Here is a 23,774-nt window from a genome sequence, read left to right on the forward strand (position 1 = left end):
TCCTATGCTAAATTGACACCTATTTTTTCTCTTTCTTTATATACATATATAGATACTTTTTGCACTTGTAACATTAAATAATTTAGTTACCTTTTAAGCGGGCATCTTAATATAAAAGACTATTTATAACACGCAATACTGTCTTTCTCTCATTAAAATTCTATATCATATAGATAAATTTTAGTTTCTTCGTATTGAATAAATAAATATTGTAATACAACATATTTTTTCTTCTAAATTATATTTGTTTATTTAATTAACTATATAATTTTACCACTGTCTAATGCACCTATCTCACTCTCACCTAGCAGCAGAGAGCATCCTCTTTCTCGTTCCACCATTAAACATTGCCTTCACATCTTCCCAAGCGTGAACAACTTCATCTGGAGGACTACCACTCAGCTTCATGTGACGTCTCCAGGAATTAAAGTTTGCAGCATCAGGCTGTATGTATTTATCTCCTGGACCAACGCGGTGGGAATGGAAGATGAACTTATTTGGAGAAAAGAAGAGACCGCAGTACGCGCACTTTATGCATTTGGCTCTTGAAGAATTGTACCTAAGGAAGAACAAGGAATCAACAATAATATATAATACAATATATACATATATTGAAAATAAACATTTATAACTTGTTGAATTATAAATGTTTATTTTCAAATTTTGGATATTTCAACATTAGATACCTATATAGTTAGGTGCACTAGCGTTACTTATTCTCTAATACTAAAAGTAACTACCTTAAGTAGAAATAGTTAGCAAGTTCAAGAAAGTCTTATATATAATTTAATTTTTTATACAAAGGCTTAATTTCTCGTATAACTCACTTTTATAGAAAAACGCTGTTTTCATTTCATAATCTTATTTCGCTTTTATGTAAGATTAAGTCTATGGCTATTAGAATAGTGAGATATTAGAAAAATTAAGAGTAGACTTTCTTCCTTACCTGGCCGGTAGGAAGGCACCGCGGCAGCCCCATGCACACTCATGGTGTACAGCGAACGCGAAGTCATCAGGCAATCTCGGAGGGGCGTTGTCTCCAAGAAACGACTTGCACAGACGCTCAGCTTCCCGCCTTGTTATCATACCTATCCGTAAACACAATACTACAATTCCATCGAGTTTTTAAATCAAGTATTAGTCACGCGATGGTAGAAATTCGACAATAATTGATTTAAATTGAGCTTATGTTTCACCTTCAGTAAGGTTATAGACAAATTTCAGACATAAGACAGACAGACAACCTTACTAATATTATAAAAGCGAAAGTTTGTGAGTAAGTATGGATGTTTATTCTTTCTCGCAAAAACTACTCAACGGATTTTGATGAAACTTTACTGCAATATAACTTTTACATCAGAATAACACTTAGGCTTTAAATTCAGTGCGCGTAAAACTGCGGGTACAGCTAGTATTAATCTTTTTTCAATTTGACATATGCTTGTGTGTGACAAATAGATGGTAGTGTATGCAATAATGTTTTTTTTTATTTAATGTATTTGTTATGCATAATTAAAAAAAACAATTTCATGCTCCTACGTAAAAACTTACGTAGGAGAGTAACTACGTAAAAACTTACGTAGGAGAAGAGAAAACTCTTTCTTGTACCTATCAGTATCATTATAGTGTGTATTCTTAGTTTATAACTACCGACTAATATTAGACTTTTAGAACAGACAAAATATTACTTCCTCAATTACATTATACAGTTAGCGAAATTAAAATTTACAGAGGCATCCAAATTTGATATATTTTTTTAATAATTAACAAGATTTATATATTGGCTCCAAAACTCATTATCTATAATTTTAAGAAGTATAATACTATAAATTACTAGCTATCGCGGCAAACGTTGTTTTGCCTTAAATTAAAAAAAAAAAATTGAGGTGTACCACCCCTAACATTTAGGGGCATGAAAAATAGATGTTGCCCGATTCTCAGACCTACTCAATACGCTCACAAAATTTCATGAGAATCGATCAAGCCGTTTCGGAGGAGTATGGGAACGAAAACTGTGACACGAGAATTTTATATATAAGAAGATTAATAACAATTGTACATTGCATTAGTAGTGCAACAATAAAACTAATAAAAGAACAGGATCTTCCATCCCTTTTCTCCATATTACTTCCACAGATTGCACTAAAATGAGACGAGGTCATCAATAAACAAATTAAAACGATTGTTTCTCTTACCACATCTCCTCGATGACACGGGCATTGCACCAGCTCGCCTCAATATCTCCAACTGTACTGGTGTACATTGGACGCAGGTGATTCCTAACGCCACTCTTCTGTTATGGATCTCGTTGTATGAGAACTGCTTTAGGAGGGTGTTGGATATCTGCGCTAGACACAGCCTCTCCACGCCTTCGATCACTAGGGAGACTATTGGAACACCGTACAATAGCACTGTGCCAACCTGTCGGAAAAATCTTCATTGTATATTATATTCAACTGCTTTAATTCAACGGTCGCGGATTCGATTCATGTGCCGTGCAAACATTTGTATTTATGAGTATGATTGTTTTTAAAAATGTATTAATGTTTAAAAAAAATGTAATTAAGTACTAGTAAGTAGTATTACATACTACTGTATCAGTTATTAGATAACTGATACTTCAATACATTTTACTTTATTAAATACTTGCATAAAAAAAAGAGAACACCCAGAGTCCAGACCGATACATCATCAATATACCCATAACACAAGCTCTGCTTAGTTTGGGACTAGATGGTGCTATCTAAATTGTTTTAGGATATTATTATTATTCCTAGTATGTAACAGCAATAGCCTTACCTCAGGTAAGGACAGAATCTTTACCTGATCTTACCAGAGGTTAACTGTAAAAAGCAGTCACCTCTGTAAAAATCTCAAATTTGTATATCGTGTGCGAGGAATCTACCCCGCCACCATGGGGGGGAAAGGGGATTGTTAGTTATGTGGACTTTATAACCCATTACTAGCAATGTACCATGTCAGGTTGACCTCCACGTTCCCCCTGGAAACCATCGTGATAAATTCTTGGTGAATTTATCATGATGGGCTAACTGACCTGACCTCATGTTCATCTTATCATCCTCCACTAGTGCCCCGCCAGCGTAAACCGTTAGCGCAAGCGGGTGCACTATTCCATTATCATCCTTAAAAAAAAACCCGCCACCATGGAAATTATGTTGTTCTATACCGCTAAACCACGAGGCCGTTAATTTTGGAAGATAATACTCACTTGATTGGGTTTGGCATTTAGCTGCAATCCTTTATGCTCGTTACGAGGCTTCATGGTGTCTCGTGGTGAGAGAGCCAAGTTGGTAGCCTCCATCCTGCAACAATATCATTACTGTAACCTTAACCCATATGAATTCTACCCACTGATGTTGTTCTTACATCCTTTCCTAATCACGGTATCCTTGTATTAATCACACAATTTATTCCACGTCAGATTGGCGGGATAATTTGAATTTGAAAATGGTTATCACTCAACCACTTCCAAATTCAAATTTTCCCGCCAACCGGTGTCAGTCATATAAACATGTGGACCCCAATTAAAGAAAATATGATTAATATGACTACCGTAAGTACCCAAGTTTGACACGTTCATATTCTGTGTGAAATATTAGAATATATATCGTCGATTAAATAGAAAAATGACATTTTTCTAAATTAGAAGCTATTATAGAATTGCCTCTTTTTATATAAGTGTAAGTATTAAATTAACCACGCTGTCTTAATCATTATTTAAATATTTTTAAATTGATATATAATACTTCTGTATAAATTTTTGTTAAAACTTTAAAGGGAAAAACAACGCTAGACCGCCCCATAAAATAATATTTTACGGGGTGGTCTAGCGTTACTGGTACTGTGGTACTGCGTACCTTACTATTACAAATATAATTTTTTCTTTAAATAACTAACATAAACGTGAAAATTATAGAAATAATAATGACATAGCCATAAAAGAACAAACACCAAACAAAAGAAAGTCATTATTGCAAAAAGCAACATTTACTTTTGCCGGGCAATAAAACTGCACGGCGAGAACAAGCGGTGAATAAATTGGAACAAAAGTGATCATTTTGTATACAAATAGGCAGTTTGCGTGTGAATTTAGTGTATCGAATATCAATTGGTACATCGGAGGGTGCGTTAATGTGCTGCGCCGCCCCTTCACGAGTTGGACGGATCGCATAGGTTATTTTGTAGACTTTATTTTAATATTTTTATAGGTAACTCATAAATAATTAAATAAGTAACTCATAATTAACTATTTGTTTAATTATTCATGAGTTATTAGTAATAAAAATTATACTAATTAATTAAGTAACAAATAATATGGTATAGGACTATTCATTCGGCGTTACCTATAGTCTCAAAGTAAGAAGAGTGTTATGGATAGAATAGTAATAGTACTGATAGAAATAAGTCATTTCGGCTAGATCTTTCAGTTCAGAACTGCCAAAAACCTCAATGGGTATTTTTTTACGTTATCACTATTTTTTCAATTATATTATGAATTGTACGGTTGTTAATCATAAGTTCATATATTTTTAATGTAAAACCAAAATATTACTCCAAATTACAATATAATATTTCTATGCCCTCATTAAATAGTTCGTTAGAAAAAATGGCAAATATTGTAGATTTTTTAAAATAAAATACATAAATTAGGAATTTCCTATTTAAATAGATATTATCTATCTATATCTAACAACAGTATACCCAGGATGGGTAGAGTATTGTTTATTGTCATGATAAATATTTTCTAAAGTCAATTCACTTTTCAAATCATTTATAACAAAACAATTCTCCATCAAAATGATGAATCGCTTATTCAAACAGAGCTAGCGGGTCCAATGTTGAAAATCAACATAGGGTTGCCTCTTCACCCCGGCGTACCGTATCATTATGGGGTGTGATTAGTCAATTTATGTCACCCCTGCACACTGCGGGCTGGAGCCAAATAATTGATTAAGTCAAACGACATTACATTACTGTAATGATTGCATATGTTGCTTTTTTCACGGACACATTTTTTTTCGTATTCTGTGGTGATTTTCGTGGGAGTGATTTTATTTATTAGTTAGTTAATTCATTTTGTTATCGGGCTGGAAATTGTATTAATATTATAAACACGAAAGTTTGTGAGTTTGGATGGATAGATGGATGTTTGTTACTCTATCACGAAAAAACTACTGAACGGATTTTAAGGAAAATTTAGAGTAATATAGCTTATACATCAGAATAACACATACATTATAATTTAAAAAGATATTATGTGAATTGGGCGAAATATAATGACAGTTATCAATGTTTGACATTTATCAATAAGTTTATTGTTAAAATATCGAGCTACAGAAAGTTTAAATTTTAGACTGTGCAAAAACTAGCCGGCGGGTCAATTCAATTTCGCCAATTTCAGCCGCCAAGCCGCTTCCTTTGTAAGTGTTTCGATTATGGGTGAGATAAGGTAGTGAAATTTCAGGATATGGAGACATGTCATCTAAGTTTCTCGAGTGGTAACTCGTGAGTGTTTTCTTATATAGCATAGGTACAAACGATCTTGCAGCTCTCCTGATGGTAAGTGATTACCACCGCCCATGAGCAGACCAGGAGAATTATATTTGTAGTTGTATTAATTTTAAAATCAATTAAATTAAAAAAGTTTGGTTTTTATTTACTCATTCGCTCTGTGGTTAAGACAAAATGCTATGAAATTAATATATATATATATGCAATTACGCCGACCCCAAATAAATGGTATAAAGAAGAAGCAGATGATGATGATGATGATGATGCAATATACGAGGTGAATATTTAAATTACTTCTATGTATATACATAGAAGTAATTTAAATATTCACCTCGAAGTCGCCTGTTAACAATGCCTATCACTAGCCCATTTATGATAACAGCCATTAAAAATATAATTATAATAATTAAAAAACTTAAATAATTACTAAATTTCACGGTTCAACTGTCGACAACTAACTGTCTGTATCATTTAATAACCAGAACTTGTAATTATGAATCTGCTATGATAGCCATATGGTGCAGATATGATAGAAGCGTGGGGACGAGCCCCGCGGGATGCTGCACATGTGGACCACTTGTATCGGAACTAATCGGGATTGAATCAAAATATATTAACCAGTTATCACAGATTTATATTTTTAAGAAAGCCAGCCAGTTCATTTATAACATACTTTTCAAGGAATCGTTATACTGCATCAATTAACCTATTTATAGAGAGGTAAGGGGTTTGTTTGTTGTTGTTTGTTTGTTTTTTGTGGGGTAATATGGAATAATAGCCCTATAGTAATATACCATGTCAGGTTGACCTCTACGCCGTTCACCCTGGAAATCATCGTGGTTAATTGCCACTTGCCTAGATAGGGTAACAGATCTGACCTCATGTTATCATGGTTCGCTAGTGCCTCGCCAGGGCAGATGGGTGCACCGGTCCATTATCATCTAGTACAATATGTATATGCGTATTAGGTAGGTACTCATATATATATATTATGTAGAGGCTGTACAGGATTCCACCTGGGACCTCCATCTTATATAGGTTCATCATCTTACAATTTTCCTCTACAATTGGATACAAATAATAGAATAGAATCATAAATCACTCACATCATACATCAATAGACGCAAAAATAGTCGGTAAATAAATACTTAATTGGTATAAATTGCGTAATATACATAAAGTACATGTAAATTCCTCCTTATTTCATGTTGGTTTACAATGAACTTGCCCCTTAAACAGCGACAGGTCACAGTTAACAAACTGGGCCCATAACGCAACGTAACCGCAACCGATTGTATTGACAACATGTTGTACATTTCTGCGGATAATCCGTAACTAAAGGGGACACTCGACGCTCTTGTGTCAAGCGCCCCGGATAGGGGACGCCGAGTAGGGCGACCATGATTTACTTACACTTTAACTTCTTCAAACTGAGTTTATAATAACTTAAATATATTGTTTTTTATGTTACTCGATTATTATGATAATCGAACCCCACATGACCCAGGAAGAGCACCACGTTACGTCTTCAAGTAAAGGTTTACCACACGGACTTACTTCCAATTGTCGCGGATTCCAGCACAGTGTATTCTTTTTAAAATTATACATATACTGTTTTAATACTAGCAACAGACGAAGTTGTGTGAAGGTAGACGAATATGTGTGCACATAAAAGCTTTTATTTGCCATCTACCTGTGTTAGTCTTCAGTTTATCCGTGATCGTGGCGGTTAAAACACTGCCAAAATATCGGGAACTCAATAAAAATAAATAAAACGTGGTAGACTACCGTGATTTCTTCCTAGTCTTTACTAATATTATAAACAGGAAAAGTTTGTAAGTATTCAAGAGTATGATTAAATTGGTCTGGGTATTAATGGACGTACGTTTTATGTGCGTCTGTGTATATTATAAACTAATTTATAATTAGTTCCTATAGCGACAGTTGTTGTATATTTCATTTATAGTAGAAACATTTACGATATTTACTAGCCTAAAGGAGACGGACTTTAATTAAAGTAACAAGTATATGTATTCACAAAAAATATATGTTCTAGTGTTCATAACACAAGCTTTAGCTTGGGACTGCTGCTTAGATGGCAGTGTGTGGATTGTCGTTGATTATTATTATTATTTTAGTATAAATATATGATGGTCTTATTTACTGAAAATAGAGACTTACCGTACACTCCTACATTATATTATGAATTGTCGAAATATGTGTTGCAAAATTCACGGAATAGTAACTGCTCTTGATTAATCAATATTTTTTTTTTTATATTTTTATAAAAAATATTATTTGCACATTTTAACCCACTCAACACTTCCTATGCCACGCTCTATTGGGTTGACTGGAAGAGATCTCTTTTAGAGATAAGTCCTCCTTTGTTAACATTAGCTGTAATTAATATACTTACAAATGTATTTAAGTGCAATAAAGAATATTTATAAATTTACCAAATATAACAATCAACAACACTCAAAAGAAATTAACAACATTAGAAGAAAATAAAAGAAATATCCTCCGATATACGAATATTATGGTCACCCTAACAAAATCCGATCGGTTGAATCGTTTCTTATAGAAAGTGCTCCGTTGAGATCTAGTACGCGCTTTGTATAGCGAAATACTATTTAATCTTTATAAGATACCATTTGGCTATCTAACTGCTATTGTTACGGTCCAATGTTGTTAGAATTTGTTGCGAACAAGGGGAAGTATTTAAGGGTCTTATGAGCACAAGTAGAGATTTAAAAATTGTTAGGGGGTGACAGATGGGTAGGTGGATAAGGTTTGAGGTTATAAGTATTATTTTTTTTAGATGAAAATATTTATTATTTAGATATTATGTTTAAGATTATAGGAGTCTTAAATTGCTTTATATATTATTTATATACAGACTACTGCCAATAGTTTCCCTTGTCGGGCCTGTGGTAGGCCATGCCGTTCTCGTATCGGTTTATACAGCCACGAAAATAGCTGTTCACGGACCATTACGCCATAAATCGTCTATAATAGACGCATAGACCATTATATATATATATATTATTTATGCTTTATATATTATTTAATATGCGGTATAGGTCGCTTCAGACAGTGATGATTATTATCTACCTTATACTATATTTGTTCAACTCTATATTACTTTTTATTCGAGGACTTAGAAGTCAAGTTTTCAATTATTATTATTTTATTATCGACCTTATATTTATTAAACTCTATAATTCTTTTTATTTGAAAAAATATATTTTCCGAAGACTTTAAATTTAGTTTTTAATTATTACTACTGTATTTTGCTATTGCATAAATGCTATATGATATTATAAACTACGCATAAAATACGTGTTTTTATTTAATTTCATTTTGAGAATCATATTATTACTGACTCTGATCCGCTGACTCATTACATCTACTATAAAACAGTTGTTAAGTATTGGGAAATTTTTTTTTTAAGGTTTTTATATTTAGGTTCATTCTTGTATATATATTATAACCTAGTTATTTATACCTTTTCAACTTGCATACCTATCTACTACCTATGTAAAAACGAAACTAATGTAATAGTTTATACTTTTACTTCTTACTTCCATTCCTTCATACAGACCATTAGCCTAGTAAGAACATTAGTAACATTACGTAATTTCATACCAATACCGTATTATAATCTGTGAATACATTTAAGACAATTAATCCAAACTTAATCTATTAAAGTCGGTTAAAATATTACTTAATTTAATTCACAATTAATTTCACATATCTATTTTTGTTCATCGCACAAATTACTGATGTCAAACAATTTCATTACCTAAATCAATACATTAATGGACTTAACTCGACGACAATCGGAACAATGGCGCGGGGATCGACCTTTAAACAAACTACGTTTCGAGTTGCAAAGCATTGAGCTACAAAATTAATTCGTGACGAACGGGCGTTATTTACTTTGTTACTTTGTGCGCTTAATTGAGTCGACGGGCGAAGACGTGGAGTTAATTCGACGATTAATATTTAATGGGCGCTCTGAGTACGCCCCCGGGCCCCGGCGAGAGGCGTACGGGCGCGCCCCGCAATCGTTCTGACTAAAGTCCGCAATACCAACTCATTGTAAGCGCAGTGTATACTTTTTAAAGTTGTTTTATACTCGAACCTTTTTTGTTCGGACTACTCTAATGCTGTTTGCCGTAGCTGGCCTTTACAGCTTCACCGGACGATAGGTGGCGAGTGTATAAGGAAGGACTTATGGAGCCGCTGAAGGCTCGCCTGACGGATACGATTTTAGTGCAGACTAAAATCGTATCCGTCAGGCGAGACTTCAGCGGCTCCATAAGTCCTTCCTTATACACTCGCCACCTATCGTCCGCTAAGGGTTCGAACCTCGGCTTAGGCCGTCGTAATTTCGATCCCCGTTTAAGTTAGATGGGGGATCGGTCAGAGAGGGGACTCGAATTATGAAATGAAAAGGTACATATAAAGGTACTAAACTGAGAATACCTTCTTCATCACAATCTTCAGTATCTCATTGTAAGCGCAGTGTATTCTTTTTAAAATTATATAGGTACTGTTTTAATAGTAGCAACAAATGAAGATGTGAAGGTAGACGAATATGTGTGCACATAAAAGCTTTTATTTACCATTTACCCGTTAGTCTTCAGTTTACCCGTGATCGGGGCGGTTAAAACGCTGCCAAAATATCGGGAACTCAATAAAAATAAATAAAATGTGGTAAGATACCGTGATTTCTTCCTGATAATATATAAAACAGCTTTAAAAAGTATACTTTTTAAAGTTATTTTATAGTCGTGCCATGAATTGAAAAGGTACGACTTAACTGAGAATACCTTCTTCATCGCACTCATTGACTGACTCATTATAAACGCAGTGTATTCTTATTAAAGTTGTTGCTTCTGAATCTGTGTCGATAAGCAAGAATTTTAAATAATATCTGATGCCGTGGACTGCGCACTTTCGATGGTGTAAGGTCGCTTGAATCTCTTAGAGGAAATAAAAGCAAACGGTAGTTCACTCTCGCACCTATGTACATTACCTAGAGAGAGCAAGAGATAAGCATAAATTTGTCGCTAGCTTACTTTTAAATTATATGAGGCCATAGTAAATATGGAGGACGGTAAAGCCTGCCAGCGTAAACCACAAGCACAGTCATGTGCACCATTCTATTACAAACTTGAAAAAAAGGAGGAATTATACGATAAAGAAATTATGATGACGACAATGTTTCTACTTTAGCGAAACCGGGCTATTTTACTAGTAGTTTATAAACGAGATATTATTAGCAGAGCCTTACCCAATGAAACCCCAGTTATCTAAACTGCATCTCTCCCTAAATACATAAATTATAAACTTAATTGTTACAAGTCTGTACTATTTAACTTTAAACAAATTGATTCAGAGCCATAACAATGGGAGCGGGTTAGTTACGAATTCAATTGTGCGAAAAATCCGCGAGCTTGTGCGACCCGTCTGTCAATATACGAGTATCTGTGCCATTGTGTTCATTCAAAGACAACGGTTTAGGGTTAAAGTTGATATACATATATAACGCTAGCAAGTGAAGTCGCTTGCTGAATATAATAATATCCAACATATATAATAATTAAGTACTTTAATCCTTTTGTTTTTAGTAATATTATAAATGCGAAAGAAACTCTCTGTCTCGCTTTCACGCCGAAATTACTAAATGCGTTTTAAATGAAATTTTCACCGCTTTACTTTCGATGGTCACCGGTTCGATTCCTCGCACGGTGCAAACATTTGTATTCATGTTTACGATTCTTTGTATTGGTCTGGGTGTTTTCTATGTGTATTATGTATTTACTTACAAAAAATCTATTTGTATTTATCAGTTGTCTACTACCCATAACACTAGCTGCTTACCGTGAAAATAGGTGGCGCTGTGTTAATTATCCAGGGTTATTTATTTACAAATAATAACCCAGAAAAATTTACACAGCACTATTTAGTCTTGTGTATTTTTAGAACTTTAATTGTGTATGTATCCCAAACAAGACAATTAACAATTGTCCAGGGTTATTTATTTATTGAACTGAATATTACTTAACTAGCCGTGCTGCGGTATCACCGCGTTAAACTTCAGTATATATATTTCAATATAAAATATAGCCTATGTGTTATTTTAAGCTATATTACTGTAAAATTTCAATTCAGTAGTTTTTGCGTTAAAAGAGTAACAATCATCCTTACTCACAAACTATCGCGTTTATAATATTATTGAGATATTAATGACTTATATAAAATTGACAACTTTGAATAATTACTATGACATATACTAAACTAACTGTATTGAATATCGATATATATCGACATATACGAAAAACGACATAGTCGAAGGTACGAGAAGTTAGGTAATTTTAGGAGATACTTTAATATGCTGTCATAGTAATTATTCAAAGTTGTCAATTTTATGTAAGTCAATATATATATATATATATATATAGGTACCTACCCTCATTTTATACTTTCGAAATGAAGTTTAAACAAGCCGTCACCGCGTTGCGTTCGTTACAAACAAGCGACATAAACATGCAAATTGTCCCGAATTTACTTATAAAAGTAATTGAATTGGCAGACTCGGCGAAATGACATCTCTGATGATTTGATTTGATGAAAATTAGTTGGCGCCCGCCCGCGCTGTTTTCATTAACTTTCCCCCGACGTAATGTTGACGGAATAAAAGAATTTCTATCTTTTGTACCTCTCCACACAGAAGTTTTTGTACTTTTATTGGGTTTACGCGAATGTATATATTTTTTTAATTTTACTTGTCTTGAGCGCATTGCGGCATATTATTATTATTATCATCGGGTCTTGTTGTTTTATTTAAGTCTCCTAAGGTCATGACTTCAAATCTCGTTGACAAAAAAAACTTTGTGCGTAAATTTATATTACTAACTTTCAAATAATTGAAAACAAACCACTACGAGAAACGACGGTACGCTTCTCTTCTAGAATAACTAGGTACGTATAATGTATATTATTATATATTTATCCAAAACAAAATATATTGCATAATATAAGAAAATAACATTAATAATATTTATATAACATATGTACCTAATGTTTAAGTGTGAATGCAGATAAAATAACATATAAGTATATATAATTTCATATTTATAACATACACACACACATTGCATAGTATGTAGGTATACAGTTCTTAGTCATAATATTCGATAGCCCTTTGCAGCAGAGGAAAAAGTAAGAAGAAATCGATATTGTGAGTTTAGACTCACAATATCGATTTCTTCTTACTTTTTCCTTAATCTTAGGATTCAGGGCAGTCGTCGTTTCTTTTAAATTAGACTGCGGATGGTGAAACCGCAAAACATAGCCGGTATACTTACATATGAAATAATAAATTTAATGGTATTAATATCCATAATGTCACCGTAAGAAAAATACTATAGTCGTATAATCTAATTTATTTATTGATAAACTGCGGGAAACCACAATACATTTTTTCGCGGTGCAAACAAATAGAGGAACAAAACGAATAAGTTGCCCTGTAGCTTGACATTACAAGGTACTGTAGAAGAAACTTGTAAAAGAAATTTAGAACGTACCGTGACGTAGAGTCATTTCATTATTAGTTCTTCATTTACAAGTTATCCTGTAGCGTCAAGTTACAGAGAAACTAGTAAATCAAAGTCTCAACGTACCGTGACATAGAGTAATTTCAGTATAAGTTCTTCATTTACAAGTTACACTGTAGCGTCAAGCTACAGAGAAACTAGTAAATCAAAGTCTCAACGTACCGTGACATAGAGTAATTTCAGTATAAGTTCTTCATTTACAAGTTACACTGTTGCGTCAAGCTACAGAGAAACTAGTAAATGAAAGTCACAACGTACCGTGACATAGAGTAATTTCAGTAGATATAAGTTCTTCATTTACAAGTTACCCTGTAGCGTCAAGCTACAAAGAAACTTGTAAATGAAATTCACAACGTACCGTGACGTAGAGTCATTTCAGTATTAGTTCTTCATTTACAAGTTTCCCTGTACCGTCAAGCTACAGAGAAACTAGTAAATGAAATTCACAACGTACCGTGACATAGAGTAATTTCAGTATAAGTTAAACGTCAATTCAATGGATAATTAAACTATACCTATAGGAAGTTACAGTAGTTATAACCCGTGGTTTTACTTGCGTGACTTAATACTCCTGTAGGCATTTCTTATTTCATGCCAGGTATGAACTGTATATGGAGGTGAATCAAAAATACTATTAATAAATATAAATACTTATAACATGGACAGTAAAAGAACAGCAAAATGAAAATGGCAATTTCCAATTACATTTAAATAAAGATATTCAATATTAATAGAAAAGTAAATATATAAACATGTGCTTTGAGTTTGCAACAGTCTGTATTCCGTAACCATTTAAGTGACATGCACTCTTCCGTACTATACCAAGCCAACTGGCCACTTGGCTTCCGAGTCACCTGGCCTGGGCACATAATGAGGACAGCATTGTTCTCACCTAGCCTCATATTTGACCATTATATAGAGTCGTGAATGATGATTACACAATATTTTTATAGGACTGGAAATGCAAGCAAATTGAAGGCTCAACTAATGGTAACTGGTAACCGTCGCCTATATATATGTTCTATGGACATCACATTATCATTTGACGCCCGTGATACTACATATGCGTAGCAATTCCGAAGAATTAATGTTATACCTGTTACCTCGTAATGCCAGCCGTCAACCGAAAGATATCTTACAAAGCAAACTGCTTGGCGTCTGAAATAGGTGAAACTGAGGTATCTACGCACTTTTTACAAAGTCTACCCTAAATAAATCATAGTTAGTCTACCTTTAATAATTTTTATTTTTCACTAGCTTTAACGGCGACTTCGTCGCGTGGAATTTAATCTAAAATAAAAATTTAATCTACTATGATCCAGTCCCATGAAAGTCCCATCAAAATCGGTCCAGCAGTTTTGGAGATTAGCAAGAACAAATAGACAGTCAGAAAAAAATTTTTGACGTACCACAGGTACCGTCTACATACACTTTCATATGCATTTAGTATAAAGCTTTTAAAATTACAAAAACTGACACTCCAATTTTATTTATTTGTATACATATAAGAACCACTGAATGTTATTGTATTTAAAAATAAACAAAGTAAGAGGCAAAGTTAAAAATAATCTGCACATCCGGTAGTATCAACTTAATGTAGAAATAATGAATTCGTCGCGAATCGCCCGTCCCCTGTTTGTCTTTCAATTAGGAGGTCCCAGGGGAAGTTTCACCCCCACTTCATGTTCACCCCCTCTGATACCTCCTGTTTAAACACAACGCAACAAGAGCCGCATCTATATTTAAACAGCATAGAAATTAAATCTCTTGTCTAAGTTACACAATGTAATTTTCGACTCCCATGATTTTATCTTGTTTTATTGTAATGTTTGGGCTACATACATAATTAAATTTATAAAAATACATAAGTTTAAATATGCGGTCTCGGGGGCACAAACATTTGTATGGTTTAATTCCTCGCACGACACAAACATTTGTATTCATGAGTATGATTGTTGATTGATTTGTCGGTCTGGGTGTTTTCTGTTTAGCTATTTACGAAAAAAATATATATCTACGTAGTTGTTTCAGTTATAGTACTCATAACACAAGTTAGCTTACCTTGGATCTAGATGGTTCTGTGTGAATTGCCCTGAGATTATTATTATTATTAAATGGTATTAATAAATAAAAAACCCTGGACAATTAAAACAGCGCCATCGAGTCACACGGTAAGCAGAGCTTGTGTTATGGGTACTAGACAACTGATACATAGATTTCTTTTCGTAAATAATACACCAAGAAAACAGCCAGATACGAGCAATCATACTCATGATTAAAAATGTTTGCACCAAGGAATCGAGCCCGCGACCATCGGAAGAAAAGTGGTGTGCTAAACAGCTATACCACCGAGGCCATTAGTGATACTTCTAATCTACCTTTATTTTAGTCTGTGGTTAGTATATTCTATGGCATTTTGACCCAATGGGATCTTATCATAATAGCTAATTGTGATAAGATACCATTAATATTATAATCCCATAAGATTAATACGTGTCTCATTTTAAACCAGCCTTAATACAGTCCTTCCGTAATATTGTGGTGAAGACACGTTCCTAGGTGAGGTAAAATAAGTGTAATCAGCTTGCTAGCAAAAATATAAAGACAGAACATGGCATAAGAAAACAAACGGTATATAAAAACAGAGCGTCAAAATATAAAATTCAAATATATGTAAAAAACATAAAAACTATCAAAAAGGTTGCCATCGGCAACATTATTAGTATGTATTATCATTATTAGTACATATTATCTAATTATTATTATTGTTTACGTTCAAATGAAAGTACTAGTAGGTATCTAGTTTAGGCCGCGGATAATATTCTCATAGTTGCTTCTCAATACATTTACGAAAATATCATGTATACCAAGAAAAATATTAACAGTTTCTAAATAGTAAGCGATTACACTAATAAAAGCTTACGTAACAACAAACTGGTTCTACCTAAATGCCGTTTAACTAAAGTTAGTAGGTAATATGTTTTATGGGAATTGCGTAAGGTTTTATAACAAACAGTCACACAGTCTGTTCTAAATCTGTCAAAAGAAAAGTTACCAATATTGTATAAGAACACTTTCTTTGTAAAACAGCTTATTATAGAATTCGTTTCTAAATGATGATAATATTTTTGTAGAAAAATACCTACTCAAAATTCATAGTAAGCACCATTCCATTATCACCAATTAAAAAACACTTTAATAAAATAAAACGACGGCATGGGAGAACCCTTAAACCTATACTCAGGTCACAAGTCCTGCACGGAGTTTCCCTCTATGCCACACCATGGAGCCGGCTCTATAAACCTATGGAATGCTGAGAAGTTCGTGTCTTAATTAAGGATTATTTTCAGAATATGATATTTTTATCTCGGAACTACTACGGGTTACACCAATACGCTACGAAATGCTACGAATATTCAATAATCTTCTCACTAACATTTGAGTTCCGTGATATCCAAAACCTAGCAATTATTGGAAACAATAATAAAAATGGTAAACAAACTGACAGTCCATCAGTGATGAGTAGTCGTCTGATTTAAATTATGAACAGCACTACGGACACCACGACGTATCCGTCAGGCGGGAGTAGGCCGTAAGTCGCTCCATAAGTCCTTCCGCGGGTTTGGAGTACCATCTGCACTCGCTCTCGTATCGTCCGGTGAAGCTGTAAAGGCCAGCTACGACCAAAAGCATTAGAGTACCTAGTCCATAAAAAAAGGGCACCACGTTATCATGTGACGCCCGTGATACTGCTCACACGTTGCCATTTCGGAGTACTAAGATGTCATGCCTTTATCCGATAATTTAACTGCCTTATCTCAGTCTTAAACCGAAATACAGCTTACAGAGCAAGCTGATTGGCGTATGAAACAGGTGAGTCTGTGAGAATAGTCCAGAGGTATTATTATCTATTATTACTACCTACATAGACCAATGCAGACTTTTTACAAAGTCAATATACCTCGGTAATAACAGATCCGTCCTAGTAGGATAAACTATAGTCACAACGATCTTTAAAATATGTTGAGCCCCTTAAAAATGTAACGACAGACAGACATAAACAGAACCATTTATAACATTAGTATGTATATAATACTTATAAAAAAAATATTTAATTATATAGTACTATTCTATATACTACAATTTAACAAATAGGTACTTTCTTATTTTTTTATTTTCTATCAATAAAATACTTATCCCACTACTGATTATAAAGATCCTTTAAAATATGGTGCAGTAGGTATTTGAATTATATAGGATGGTGCTATATAATTATGTTATTATAATACAAATGATGTAACACACATTTTTATTTATGCAGATATAATAGTAATAAAAAAAAAGTGTTTCGCCCTGAGTTTAGCCGGGTTGATCAATTGTACTATAATATAAAATTTTAATAAATGTATCTAACACTTGTTTGAAAGAGTTAATATTAAATAAATATCTACTTATATCCTACTTAAAAATTTATAACTGTAATGAAAGACATTTTTTATAATGAATAAAGCAATTAAAATAATAAATAGGTACCTATATATATCTGGTGTTTATTAAACATAATTGAGATTTTAATATTCATTAAATTTATATGTATTGTTAAAATAATTTCTTAAAGTCATTAAAAATATTCGACTTGTTTAATTAATTAAAATATTCAGTGTTATTATAATAATAAATCACTTTTAACACATTAAAATAAATAACATATAGATAAGTATATCTTATTAAAATAATTTATATAAATCGTTAAATATATTCGAATTGTTTATCAACTTGCATTAATAAATCACTATCAAATATAAAATTAAAAAAAATATACAGGTTAAACCTTAACTCACCTGCTATGTTCACTCGCATAAACGTCACAGCAAATCAAAACATCCCAAACACTAAACCCGCCACGTCACTCAACCGCGAGTCAAACCCGTACTGTGCTCACGTCGGTCTCTCCGACCGAGCGAGACCACGCCTACGGCCCGGTGCCGCCCTCGGCTCCATTCTGCTCCAACCCTGGCCGTCCCAGAACCTTATTTACTGGTATCGCCCGCCCTCACCGCCTCATCTTATCGATTGGACGAACCCGGCACTTATTTAAGGCGGTAACGGCTGAATTAATTTTGTGATTGAAATTACAAGTATGATGGTATTAATTTGTTCGCGCCTCGCTTGTTCGATTAAACCATGTTATTATTTGGTTGGGATGCTTTGTTATTGCAGTTTGTTAATGTTTTGTGGCGAATTTTGTTGGTTAACATGGCAAGTTTGGGAGATACCTTATTTAAGTCGCTATAACCGACTGTGGATGTGGTTATATATACTTAATCAGAGTTATTTCTCCTAATGGTAAACAGCATTCGATTTGTTATATGAATGCACAAAGACTGATTTTCATGATTTAAATATACATAGATAGTGCCTACTATATAGATTAGATATAGATATCTAAGTGCTGTTGCATTTATTTGGACAAGTGTTTTCTCTTTATCATTATATTTTATAGCTTTTATTTTAGCATCCTACTTTGTAAGAAACTTTTGTTACTATAGTTTTTCTATAGTAATATACTATAATTTATTATTAAGAATTTTTGTTGAAAATATTTCCTTGATTCTGTATAAATCGCATTATGTAGATATATTTTAATTTTTAAATTAGATTTGAGAATTGGCAAACGTAGTGTAGGACGCCCTGCAGCTAGGTGGAGCGACGACATACGTAGAGTTGCGAGTAGTAACTGGATGAGAAGGGCCGAAGATCGTACCCAGTGGCGTGCCTTGGGAGAGGCCTATGTCCAGCAGTGGACTGCAGTGGGCTGATTATGATGATGATGATAATGATTTTAAAGATCAATTACAATCGCTTACATGTATCATCACTACAAAACTACAGTATGTTCTATATCTATACATTTTTGTAGTTGTCACGGCAAGATTTGTAAATGAAAATATTTAAAATTTTAATTATCGTACCTATAAGAGAAATTATTTGATTTTTAAATAATGTACATATTTGAACATGTCTAGTCCCAGTTATATACTGCGTAGATAGATCGGATAGTTTCGGCAAATCTCTTTATACCTAGAGATGAAAATAACTTGTGACTCGTGGAGGAAATAGGAGGTAATAATACAATTTGAAGATTTGTTTACTGTTCCTAGTGATTTCTTCCTAAAATCAATTGTTAGGTTTCTTAAGTGAACAATTCTATTTCATAAATTGAATTGATATTTGGAAAAAAAATATTACTGCAAAAAAGGTTATAGTGAGTTAACCTTAAAAGATAGACATATGTTGTCGCAGACTTTTTTAAGAACGGCCGTCCATGACATATCTGTTATACCTACATATTTAATTTGAACTGTTAATGCAGCAGCAGAAGCACTGTGATGAATGATCAAAGTGCTTCCGCTACATAGTCGTAGCGTTAGATATGTTATACAGCCTATAGCACTCGGAGATAATATACCTTTATAACATTGAAAAAACTTTTAAAATCAGATGAGCAGAACCGGTATATATAGTATAGAGGGGGAAAGGGGATTGTTAGTAATGTGGACTGATGATCTAATTGCTAGCAACGTACCATGTCAGCTTGACCTCCACGCGGTTCCCTTGGAAACCATCGTGATAAATTTTGGTGAATTTGTTACAATGGCCTAACTGACCTGACCTCATCCCATCATATCATCCTCCACATGTGCCCCGCCAGCGTAAACCGTTAGCGCAGGCGGGTGCACCATACCATTATCATCCATAAAAAAAATAGTAGGTATAGATTGTTAGTAATGTTAGTATTAATGGGGTTATTAGCCCAATAACCCCATTAATACGTTTTGAATATGCAAGCAATAGGGTTATTAGTCATGTCAGGTTGTCCTCCACGTGGTTTCCCCTGAAAACCATCGTGATAAATTCATGGTGAACTTACCACGAGGGCTAACTAACCTGACCTTATATGATCATCTTATCATCCTCCACTGGTGTGATTCCATTGGTGATTTCATTAACATCCAAAAGAAAAAAAATAGTAAATTATAGATTTAATATTTCCTAACAAACAAACTTTTGATTAACAATCGATTGAAATTATAGCTGTCATATCCGCTAAGATTAAATTGGCAAAAAATGTCATCGCGATAACAGCCGGAGGGTTGAATCCGAGAATGTATACAGTGAAAATAATCACGGTGTCATAATAAACAAGCTACCCGTCTGTTGGAGATTTAACCCTCAATTATGGCATTAAGCCGCGATGAAGGGTTTAGAGCCCCTGTTGCGTCGGCAATTGACCAGTTTAGGGTTAAGATTAACAATGTTATAATGCATTTGTTATCGATACTTTTAAGAAATATACATTTCAGATATAACATTAAATATAATACGGTATAAGTTGTAATAGTATAGGTACATTTTTTCTCGATAAGTATTTTAATTAAGTATTGCAGATATTCTAATGTTCATTATAATACGGAGTAACTCGTAATAGATACCAATTTTATTTGGTCGACATGGAGTAATAGAAGGTATCTAACTACTATCATTTTAACTGTTTAACTTTTATGTATAAATTGTGTATAATACGGTCTTGTGATTGATCCAATATGAACCTAGAGTATATTTTTTTATAAAAATATATATTTAGTTTAGACATTTCTGGTTTAGAGAAATACTATTGGTTTACATCTCTGAGATCTTAAGATAATGAAATAAATTTGATAGGCAAAATTTATAACTTATAATTACACCATATATTTCTAATACAAAAAAAGCACGCAAATAACAATGCATGCATAATGTCTACTTTATGTGTCAGAAATATATATTTATTAATATAAAATGAGTATAATAATAGAATGTGTCTCATTTAAAAACTTAGTTTTCAACTGCTAAACCATGTGATAATGTTTGACCAAATAATGAATTACTTATTAGTTACTATTACATCCATATAATTATAACAAAAATCATACATAAATAATAAAATAATTAAAAAATTATTTAATTGTATCGATATATTCCACTTTAGTTTCCCATCACTAGTTGCATTATTCAATACTGTATACTGTATAGGCACTGACATAATGAAGTGTCGTCACGGCGCACACGCCCGCTCTGGCCATTGTGCGCCGTCTGTTGTGTGCGGTGACCCTTATGTTGTATCGTTAACTGATTACCAATAGATCACTTAATTGGAGAATGTTGTGTAAATTTATTACTCACCACAGGAATACAATGTTACAAAAAATTGCACGATAATAATAATAATAAAATAATCCTGTACAAATAACACAGCGCGAACTAATTCCAAGGTAAGCACAGCGTGTGTTCCGTAACACAAGCCTTGGAATTAGACTCTTCTCTTTCTAGGTACTATATTTATATCAATTGTGTAGTACTCATGTACCTACGTACTATTGACAGGTATAAATACATACATAAATACATTTCTTTTAGTAAATACGTACATAATACATACATAGAAAACACCCAATACCTAGACTGATACAAACAATCATACTTATGAATACAAATGTTTGCACCATGCGAGGAATCGAACCAGTCATCATTGAAAGTAAAGCAGTATGCCAAACTGCTAAATAATTTTACCTGCATTTTCATCTGAGTTCAAGTTTATTCCATCTAATAATGCAGTGGACAGTTGTTTATATTTAACTATATAATTTATCTCCATTTTGCTTTCATCCAAAAATCACCTTGCATCCGAACAAATTACTACGGTTAGAATAGAAAAGTATTAAAAGCAGGCGATTATACATTAAAACATGCATAAAATAGGTATTCACAAAATATATCATCAACAGGCTCAACAACTCTAAAATGAAGTATAATTCAATAAAAATAAAGTTGAAAATAAAACAACCATTTGGCTGCATATTTTTTTTAGATGCTTGATGTAGGCACACAATTGGAGAGCATTTAAACTTCACCCAAGTGAGTCGCGTGCCAATTAATTGAGGATTAAGGTATGGGTGCTTACCTCTAATGGAGGAAAGACAAGATGAATAGACTTAAAATATACTCGTTCTATTTTTAAATGGAAATGCAAAGCATAGCTTATTTAGAAACCTTCTAATACTTAATAAGTATAACATAATATCTCTGGACAATTCACAGTATCTTCTAGTCCCAAGGTAGACTCAAATTAACAGCAATGTATGAGGTATAGATGCTTACCTCCAGTAGTGGAAAGACAAGATGAATAGACTTAAAATATACTCGTTCTATATTTAAATAAAAATTTCAAGTTCTCTTTTCGAAAACTTCGAATAATACCTTTTTTTATTGGGGGGTTTCGGCTATTGTCATGTGCTTGGACCTGCAGCACTGCAACCTACATAAACCTATTGTGCTCGCCCTTTTACAGCATTCGCTATCTAGACGCGTCTGGACAGGAATTGAAGAATATTTTTAGGAGCGATGGTTTTTACCTCCTCAGGATAGAGTGTAAACTTTTCAAAGGAGATATTTCGTTTTTGTTTGAGTGGGCTATAACCATATAGGATAGGTTCTTTCCCGGTGAATCGACTTCAATGGGCTAACTGGCCTGACCTCATATCCATCTTATCATACTTCACTGGTGGCCAGCGTATATCTTTAGCACAAGAGCGGGCATTATTCCATTATAATCCTTTAGAAATGAACCATGTCAAGTTAGGGAAATCGCGTGGAGACCCCACCCGATTTTCCGAAAACCATCGTGATAAATACCTGATGAATTTGCCACGAGAGGACTAACTGAGGCAGAGGGGTGGCATCCTCTACTGGTGCCACGCCAGCGTAAGCCGCTAGCGAAGGCGGATGCATTATTTCATAATGTTCCATTAAAAGAACGTAGATATATAAACCTTAATTATGTCATTATTATTAAATAGAGTACGCAACTGAAATCAGTCAACAAAAAGGTGATTACGTTAGTCATACGTAAACATCACTAGTTACAGACACACCTACACTTATGTATGTATAATATCACAGGTAGTCTACATACAGTTGTATGTATAGATCACATTACGGTTTTACCAACGACCCTACCGGACGACGAAACATACCGGAAGAGGCACTTGATAAAATCACAAGTCTGCAAAATAGGGCTCATAGCTAAAGTGGGTTATTGCCATGGAGTGGCAGCGGACTGTCATTAGATCCCCGAACTCGGTACTTGGCGTTGGATGAGGGATATCCACAGTTCCCACCTGTCTCTCCTGGGTCGGGCGTATCTACATGAGAATTTTCTCCAAGTCAAAAAAAGCGGTGAAAAGTCTGTACTTGTGTTAATGTTTAGTAGTTATATTTTGTTGTTAATTGGAATGGTAAGCTGAAGGAAGTGATGGTAAGTGGCAACAATCTCGGGTGGAATGGTATTGTTATTCATGTGGATTAATGAAGCCATTGCTGGCAACGTACCGTGAAGATTACTGACGTGAATTTGCCACGATGGGGTATGCTCATCTTATCATCCTCTACTGATCTCGTCAGTGTAAACCTTTAGCGTAGGCGTGTGCAAAATTGAAAAATCAAAATTTAAAAAAAAATTACGCCTCAATTACAGAACATTAAATTTTTTGTTTTATGTCGGTTTTTCCTTCACTT

General features: G+C 33.7%; 1 protein-coding gene across 1 annotated transcript in view; it reads right to left on the bottom strand.

Moving 5' to 3' along the window:
- Positions 1–18,081, bottom strand: part of LOC131855061 (SKI family transcriptional corepressor 2) — a 36,770-nt gene extending 18,689 nt beyond the window's left edge. The window contains exons 1-5 of the mRNA XM_059206272.1: positions 18,002–18,081; positions 3,230–3,323; positions 2,196–2,421; positions 947–1,088; positions 305–559 (exon numbers count right to left, since the gene is read on the bottom strand). Of these exons, the coding sequence (XP_059062255.1) occupies positions 305–559; positions 947–1,088; positions 2,196–2,421; positions 3,230–3,322 (716 nt within the window). The 5' untranslated portion in view covers position 3,323; positions 18,002–18,081. The remainder of the gene's footprint in view (positions 1–304; positions 560–946; positions 1,089–2,195; positions 2,422–3,229; positions 3,324–18,001) is intronic.
- Between the last annotated feature and the right edge of the window lie 5,693 nt (positions 18,082–23,774).

Source organism: Achroia grisella, unplaced genomic scaffold, assembly GCF_030625045.1.
Source record: "Achroia grisella isolate CSIRO2021 unplaced genomic scaffold, CSIRO_AGI_Agris_v1 utg1295, whole genome shotgun sequence".
Lineage (NCBI taxonomy): Eukaryota > Metazoa > Arthropoda > Insecta > Lepidoptera > Pyralidae > Achroia > Achroia grisella.